At 39.9% G+C, this 8,882-nt stretch overlaps 1 protein-coding gene across 1 annotated transcript in view; it reads right to left on the bottom strand.

Moving 5' to 3' along the window:
* The window catches only part of sap130a (Sin3A-associated protein a), an 18,224-nt gene extending 13,167 nt beyond the window's left edge, over positions 1–5,057 (bottom strand). The window contains 7 exon segments of the mRNA XM_020610071.1: positions 1–6; positions 1,057–1,070; positions 2,187–2,310; positions 2,397–2,570; positions 3,766–4,031; positions 4,128–4,255; positions 4,931–5,057. The exon segment at positions 1–6 is cut by the window's left edge and continues 114 nt beyond it. Coding sequence (XP_020465727.1) covers positions 1–6; positions 1,057–1,070; positions 2,187–2,310; positions 2,397–2,570; positions 3,766–4,031; positions 4,128–4,239 — 696 coding nt within the window. The 5' untranslated portion in view covers positions 4,240–4,255; positions 4,931–5,057.
* Between the last annotated feature and the right edge of the window lie 3,825 nt (positions 5,058–8,882).

The following is an 8,882-nucleotide window of genomic DNA, read 5'->3' as shown; positions in this document are numbered from 1 at the left end:
CAGCCCCTATGAGGCAAAAAACACACTGATGTAGCAAACTGTAGGGCTTTGTCAGTCGACTGATTCAACCGTTCAGTGCAACTATTCGGGTTTGTTTTTTTTTTTATAAACATACATGTATTAGTGCTATCAATTCATAAAAATATTAACCACAGTTAATTGCATGATTGTCTACAGCTAACTCGTGATTAATCGTAAATTACTCATACTTTTTAAAATCTGTTCTAAACACTGGTGGAAAGTATATTTACTCAAGTACTGAACTGTAGTACATTTTTGAGGTATCTGTACTTTGAGTATTTTAATTTTGTTACTTCATACTTTGGCTTCACTACACTTCAGAGGTGCTGTACTTTTTACTCGGCTACATTTATATCTTTAATTACCTTTTTCCTTTTCAGAACCAGATTAATACAAAAAAATATAGTACAATTATAAGAATTCACTGATCTATAACGGAAAATTCACAAGCTACGCAGAAGTAATTCAAATTAAATCCATGTAAGCTAGCTAAAACTAGCTCCCTTTTACCAGCTGCAACATTAAATGTGATGTACACATTAATGCATCAGCAACTGTAATACAATAGTATGATAAACAAGAATGTGAAATGTGCCATTCTGCATAATGAGTACTTTGACTTTTAGCACTTTAAGTATATTTTGATGCTAATACTTTTGTACTTTTACTGAAGGAACATTTTGAATGCAGGACCTTGTAATACCCCTGAGTATTTTTGCACTGTTGTATTGCTAGTTTTACTTAAGTAAAGGATCTGAGTACACCACCAGTAAAGTTGTCCAGGCATCTCCACTGCAAACTCTCCAGTGTGGTCTGCCTTTGGTGAAGGAGAGGAGGGCTCTCTGTATCAGCTGTGTGCTTGGCCAGCAAGTAGTATTTGAGACTCGATGTACTCCGATGGCAACTTAGTTCACATCGACAGTAAACGCAAATAATTCTGGACTTGTCAAGAGAACAATCTGGCAGGGCTTTGAAGCTGAACTTAACTTGCCATTCAAAAGACCCTTTTCTTTATTCATTTCTGCTAATTTCTACTGCTGCATCGCTTCCTGATTTTCCAAACTACATGGCGGGCCAAGGGTCAGAATCACAGAATGTTCATGTGTTAATCGCGCATCAAAAAAATTTGTGGTGTTAAAAGGATTTTGCATTAATGCATTAAATTTGACTGCACTAATACACATGTTCCCCTCACTCTTTTGCATATATTATATAAGCATTTCAAAATCAATACAAGGCAGCTGCATATAATACATGCATAATACATGATTTAAATTATGATCTATTTAAATTGACAATATATAATGTCAGGCTGCCATATGGATTTGTTGGAATAATAAGACAGGCAGCACACTTGTATTTCTGTTGAAACAATGCTCTTATAGGCAGTTTTTTCTTCTAAGACATGGTCATAGCCTAGTTTACCAACAGGTTCGAGCTTCTCTCATTAGTTAACCACAGGACACGTTATGTTTGATGAGTGCCAGCTTGCACTGCTAGGGTACAAGAATATGTATTTATATTATATGATTCATCTTATTTATAATTCCCCATTGAAATGTTTTCCCAGTTCATTTTTGTTAGCTTCCTATTCCTGTTCAGATGGATGCATATCACACAAACATAAGATAAACTGCTATGTGTTTAACTTTAACTGAGATGGGCAAATGACCTGGACACACATATGCAAAACCATAGTTCTAATAAAAAGTACAAATTTCACCTTTATGCGGTTTGTCCAAGTGGATTTTGTCATCTTTTTCTCCTCATTCTGGGCAGCAGGTCACTAAATAGCATCACTGGACCTTATGTGTCCATGCATTGTACAGTGTCTACGTTGCAGTGGGTATTCCCCCCAACCACAGGGGAGAAGTACTGAGCAAACTGCTGCTTGACACACCAAAATGAGGAGAAGAAGATGACAGCCTAACGGGGCTGTGGATACCTTCTATTGTAATGCACAGTAGCTGACAAAAATAAAACAAAAACAAAGGTTCAACTAGAAGAGTCTAAATCAACTGGCAGGTCTCTTGACTAATGATTTAACTGGTTGACTTTCAGGGGGCAGCCCTAGCAAAATGCACTGCATCGACGAGTGGTAAACGAACTACTGTTTTGAGGACAAGCAAACATAAAGCCTGTGATGCTGTTGCTATCATTTATACCTCTAGGTAAATGGGATGTGAAGGTCTGGGAAGGAACTGCAGGGGTCCCAATCTGCAGTGGGGTGTTTCCCCTAATGATCTGTATGTTGGCTGGCATCAGGTGATGTAAGCTGCTGGGGTGACCCTGAAATAAAATGAAAGCAAGCCAAGCCTTTAAATACCCAGCAAGAAACAGACAGTAACATACAGCAGACTGGACAGTGCACTCACCTGCTGACCACTGATGGTTGCCACAGGTATAGACGGGGTTGTAGCAATAGTGCTTTCTATTGTGACAGTTACAGGTATATGGCCAGGCACCTTGTGGGGTATTGGGATATGAGCCTGGTTGGAAGCTGGAGCTGGGGCAATAAGACGGCTTGGCATAGGTGATTTCAGGACAGCCTAGAAGGAAAAAAAAAAAAAAAAGACATAAAAAAATAGAATTAAGTGCTAAAGGCTGTTGGGAATAATGCTAGAAAACTTGTTTTACAGAACAACATCATTTAAATTCTTATAAAGTAATTGTAAATCTAAACAGTTTGAACATGCCAGTATTATAATTAATGGAACAAAATTTTATTTATGAGTCAATTATCAAACAAAACAGTTAGTTGTACAAATCTGTCCAGACTGAGCCTTTAAACTATTTGTTTGTAATAAATGAGTCACTGGGCAGAAGGTATATTCATAGCAAACAATATCTTGTCTTAAGGCTATAGCACGTAACTTACTTTTTAAAATATTTCTTAATGAAAATTAATATGAAATCTGTCTAACTCTGTCTAGAGGTCATGAGACTGGGACAAAGCAAGCAAACTGTTATATCCTAAATCCTTTCACATTTCAAGACTACCACTGTCAAGCTTTCTCCTTCAGAAAGGTCATCTAAAATGACATCACTATAGCCTTTTTCAGACATGCACTGGAACCCTGAAATTCTCTAGACATTAGCCAGAGGAGCTGTATGTGAGAACGTAAATGTCCGAGACAGTCCACTCGAATGTTAAGTGGACTTTACAGTGTCAGCTTCCTAGTACAAGTTCCGCATAAAGTCTGAGTGAGCCCATGCGAAAAAACAACAGCGTATAGTCCAGAGCATTCACATGGAGATAGCGGGTGTGTTGATGATGTCCCATCATGTGACAGACATGAAATTAGAATAAAAACTGTCAAATATCTAACCAGAATCATCAGACAAGGCAAGAGACTCAGTTGACCAAATTACATAAACTGCTACATGACCACGTCATGTCCCACCTCCTGTACATTTTACCCCCCTGCGCGTAGACCAAACAGAGTATTTACATTCGGTGAGAATATGTCTGACACAGACTACCTCCTGCTGTGTGCTGCACATATGAAAGAGCAACTTTTGACCAGGCCTGGCTCAGCAGACACAGTCCAGAGTTCATGTGTGAAAACGGCTTATAATTCAGTGCTTTGAATGAATAAATTAAGATTCAGTAACAGATTACTGTTCAATAATGTCAAAGAATGTGTTATTATGAAACTGTGTTCACAAGACACCTCATATTTCATTCTAACTACTTATAGATTACAACACTTCTAGAGATGTCAATAGAGACACAATTATCACCTTCATCTGTCCCTCAGAAAGGACTGCAGGTTGGCCCTGTGGGAGGTGGACAGAGGGGGCAGGTACAGTCACAGGTGTCCCAGGCTGGATGGGCACAGTTTGTGGAGCAGCTTGTGGCTGGCCATGTGTCTGTACTTGCGGGTAAGGTCTGACCACCATAGTCTCCTGCTTGTCATCTCTGAATGCCAAGGTTCCCCCACCACCAGCAGGTGGATGATCCTGCTGCACATGGTCAGCATCCCGACTGCTGTCTGCTTCTGCACCAGCTATGAAAAAAATAGTTCAATTAAATATTATTTCACATATGTCTTCCTTGTCACCTGCTAAGTATTATGCAAATGTTTTCAGTGACAGTAAGTTACCTGGTGGATTTGACGGCTGACTGACTGAGACCAGGTTCCCAGCAGCAGGGATCTGAGGTGTTCCCCCGCTGGGGGGAGGCAGCCCATGTCGGGGGAATTGCTGGGAGCTCATCTGAAGTATTTATGACCTAAAACATTGACAGAATTCTTCATTTATTCCAATACCAGACATACGTAAGGCATCATCAAAATCTAAAGTCCCACAATTATTGTATTCCTTGTATTAATCCTGTATGGTACGAGAACCAGCGTTACAACAACACAAGCCTGCCAATTTAACGTTAACTTAGCAGGCGACGCGGGGAACGTAAACAGGATAACAGAAAGCTAACCAACAGTCAAGGAATATTATCGTTACCAGCTAGCAAAGGACACAGGAGTTTCAAATGTTGTACTACCGCACAAGAGCTAAACATATACATACATCTGATGTGAAAACAAAGTATTTTGTAGACCTTTGTTTAGCGTAACTAATAGCAATAATACAACAAAAAAGCTCGACAACTCTTCTGTTGCTTATGAAATACCAGGCTAATGTACAAGTTCAAAACTTGCTTTTTAACTAACGCTACCTAAATCAAAACGCCCAGTGAGATCGTATTCAATGTGGTCGCCGATTCTGCTTCAATAACGTTGAAGCAGCTAAAAATCCACCCTGTTAGCCAGCTATCTTAGCTAGAAGCAAGCTAACCCTGCTACCGTGTGGTTTTCATGCTAAATGCTGAACTTTCAAGCGAGTACAACGGCGTTAATATGGTAGGACTAAATGAACAAACGCGTTTCTGTATGTGTGCAGACATTACCGTATCACGGAATTACTAGGCAATAGTCGTTTTATGGATTAATTTTTTTCTCCATTCGTCTTTTCTTTTTTTCCCCCAACATATAAGCCGGAAGAATGATCAGGAAAACAGGACCGCCCTGCCTCGTTCTACCAATGAGAGAAGAGAGTCCTAAATCATTGACCAATGGGAGCTCCGTAAATGTTTTGACCAACCTAAACCTGCACCAGGGAGGGGAGACTCTCGAGGGGCCGCTACGACCTGCAATACCACTGTCACGTGGTCGACGGAAGCAGAAGAGCTAACCCTGGAACTAAAGCTGTTAGGTTAGCACTTTAATTGGCAAACGCGTTGTTGCTGGAAGAGTTATTACAGCGTCATACATCATTATAACGTGTGGTGGAAGCACTACAGCACTACAGCACTACAGTACTACAGTGCAAACAAGTACCAACATTCAAAATGTACTGCATTCAACACCAGCAAGCACAGTGTTCATTATCATTCAAATTCAATTCAATTCAAAAACCTTATTACAGACCTTAACATCTAGATAAAAATAACATAAGGCATACATAATGAGTGTAACTTGTGGAATATTAAGTTGTTTGAGTCACTATAACTGAGGCACCAGCACTATTTTATATAAAGTACTTATAACAAATACAAGTGAAACTGAGGCACCAGCTCTGTTTTATATAAAAGTACTTATATAACCTTCACTAAGTTACAGTGTGTGTTCACTCAAATCATTAACAGTGTGTGTGTTTCCTAAATGACAAGATGTGCTTTGGTCTAGGGAGTTGTACTTGATACAGCTCCCATACAAGGGAGTTATCTTTGGGAAAGTAATGATCAATTCCAGCTGCATAATGGAGGAATGTGTAGGAATGTGTAGGGGAGGGGGAGGAATAGAATATAACACACAGTTTTGGTAATTTCACTTCAGATCATCTGCTCTGCTGCTTGCTGTATGATCTCCAGATATATCTGCAATAAAAGGTAATAGTGCATTATGATATTTGGTGTGTGACTGAAATTCTTTCCACTATCTGGACTCGAGAGACGTCTGGGACTTCACAGCACACAAAAGCACAATACTAAAAATGATTTAAAAGCAAGCAAAAAAAAGACAACAACGTCTCCCCATCTTAGATTGGTAAGATAGTGCTAAGGCCAATATTTGACAGACTCAGGATGTTTTAATTTTCAGAGGCATTAAGCTGACAAATAAGTTTGTAAATCAAATTTTGCATAACTGCTTGGAAGCTGTTCCTACAGCCACAGACATTTCACTTACACTGGACCATCTCAGTCTCTTCAACAATATTCTCACTGCATCATCATAAGCTACCTGAAGTTTCTATAGACTTATAGTTTCTTTTTTTCTGTAGTTAAACAGGTGTGCAGTGTAAAGAGGGGTGCAACAGGCTTTGAATAAAACCATCTTCACTCAGTCTGAACATGCGCTAAACGTGTGCACAAGAATGTTTGCTTGTACATACAACATTGCCTATAAATGTCTAAAGATATTTATCCTTATTACTTATACCAAAAATATTATCTGACAGTTTAAAATTGGGAAATTTCAACCATTTGTCTTCTTTGGTCCTACATATCATGATCACACTCTTGCCTGCATTGTATTTGATATCACGTTCCACACAATACACAGAACAGACATTAAGGAGCTCCCAGAGACAAGCACTACATAGACTGAAGACTCCTCCTTTACTCAGTCAATGCTACAGTATATTTGGGCACCAAACTCATTTTATCAAACAGCTTCCTATGATTCACAGGATCAAAAGCTTTAGAAGCATTGATAAAACACAACAAAACTGAAGAGTTATCTTTATATTTATTTACAATTTCATCTGAAAGTATTTTACAGTAAATCCAAAGTAAGATACACATTGTGCAGAAACACTCCATTCAGTTTTATATAACAACATTATATTGCTTGCCTATTACTATTGATGCACACGTGACATTTAAGCAGCATTTTAATGTAACTGGTCGAACTAAGTGTTTGTTCTCCCTTAATACATACTCCTCGGCTGTCTCCGCCTGTCACATGACCACAGCTGTGCCGGTCATAGCAACTGATGTTCCACTCCGTCCTTCAGGCCATGGCTGGTTGCTCTCAATTTCAGCAATGCAAATATACTAGTACTACTGCAATATCTTAAATGAAGCACTAGAGAGCAGTAGCCAACAACAGTAGTCATGACTCCATGGCTCTCTGGTGATTCCATAACTGTGACCCACAGGTAAAGAAAGTAGCATAAGGAGAAGATAAAACTTTTCCTGAAAGGCATTTTGACATGACACAGCAATAAAAGCACATGTGTATCAAAATAATAAACTTAGTGATGGCTAAATTCATGAGTTTGTAACAAGAGTCCTGGAACAGATGAGGAGTCTGGATCCACTGATGCAGGAAATTGCAGCCTTCATGACATCACATCTATAACCATCTGTAAGAGCACTACATCAGTGACAGGGCACACCCAGATGAGGAGCTGGACAACACAGTGACCAGAGGCTCCACTCAAATGATGACTGGGTCTTGGAGAAAACTGGTGAATCTGTTTGTGAGAGAAAGAGGGTTAAGACACTTTGACGTCCTGCGCTAAATCAAATACTGTATACTTTATACAAGCACTGATAATGATTACATTTGCTTGTTACCTACCACACAAACATTTTCAGTGTTTTAGATGTAGGCCAGTCTTGATATGGTGGGACCTACACTCATAGCAGGCCTCCTGGACCAAGTCAACAAAAACAGCACCAGGCTCAGAGGCCTGTACTCAGATTGTCAGGCTCAAGAAGAAGATTTAGTCCAGGAGAGCAGCCATGGAGACCTCACAGATGATCCTGATGATTCCCTCTCCGTTGTTGTGCTGAGGTGATGAAGGTGAAGCTGGAGCTTGAGGATGGAGCAGCAGCATGTCCTGTGGCCTGCAGTAGCAGGAGCTCCCCCAGCCTTCAGGAGGAAAGGAACCTTCTAGTGCTAGGTTCTTCACATGGGTTCTCCCTTTTTAAATGGAGACTTGCCTTGCCTGTGGTTTTTGGCTAAATCAAAACTTATTTCATCTGCAAGTACTGTTTACCATGATAACATGGAGATGAGTTGGTCTGCCTGGTTTGCTCTTTGGGAAAAGACTGCAAGGATTTAGGAGTGACAAGAAATAAATAAAAAATAAATACATAGCCTCTTGTGGAAGCATGATTTTGTGTATTTTTTTGTAGTCTCAATGTCACTGTGAGTCTTTATGGTTGAAATGGTATTTAGTAAACAAAAAGTGCCTTCCATGGTTCCACAACAGCATATCTTTGGCTGGGCTGACACACTGACTACTGCAGACTGTCTGTGTTAACTCCGGTTCTCCCTTTTTAAATGGAGACTTGCCTTGCCTGTGGTTTTTGGCTAAATCAAAACTTATTTCATCTGCAAGTACTGTTTACCATGATAACATGGAGATGAGTTGGTCTGCCTGGTTTGCTCTGTATCTTTGACTGTCTGCACATCTATAGACTGCAGTGAGTTCCATTTATAACATCTCTGTCACTTGTCCTTACAGAAGGACATCGGAGCAGTTCAAGAGAAATGCACTCTGTAGGGCTGTTCTGGTTTTCACTTGTTAACACTGTTAGCCACTTTATTTAGAGGCGACATACTGTACTGTCAAATCTGAACTGCATTTCCTTCTGGATAGCAAAGGTCAAAGGAGCTGGAGGAGAATTAACCTTATGTTGAACATTGTCTTTGAAAAATAAAATTAGTTTACAGTATACAATTTGGAAGAAATATGATTTAGGTTTTACAAAAGCAACAAAAAAAACATGGCGCCGTGGTTAGCGCTGTTGCCTCACAGCGAGAAGGTTCCGGGTTCGAGCCCCAGCCGACCTGGGGCCTTTCTGTGCGGATTTTGCATGTTCTCCCTGTGCTTGCATGGGTTCTCTC

This window comes from Monopterus albus, unplaced genomic scaffold (assembly GCF_001952655.1).
Source record: "Monopterus albus unplaced genomic scaffold, M_albus_1.0 scaffold103.1, whole genome shotgun sequence".
NCBI lineage: Eukaryota > Metazoa > Chordata > Actinopteri > Synbranchiformes > Synbranchidae > Monopterus > Monopterus albus.
The sequence above is the reverse complement of the archived record's forward strand: the minus strand, read 5'-3'. Positions and strand labels throughout refer to the sequence as shown.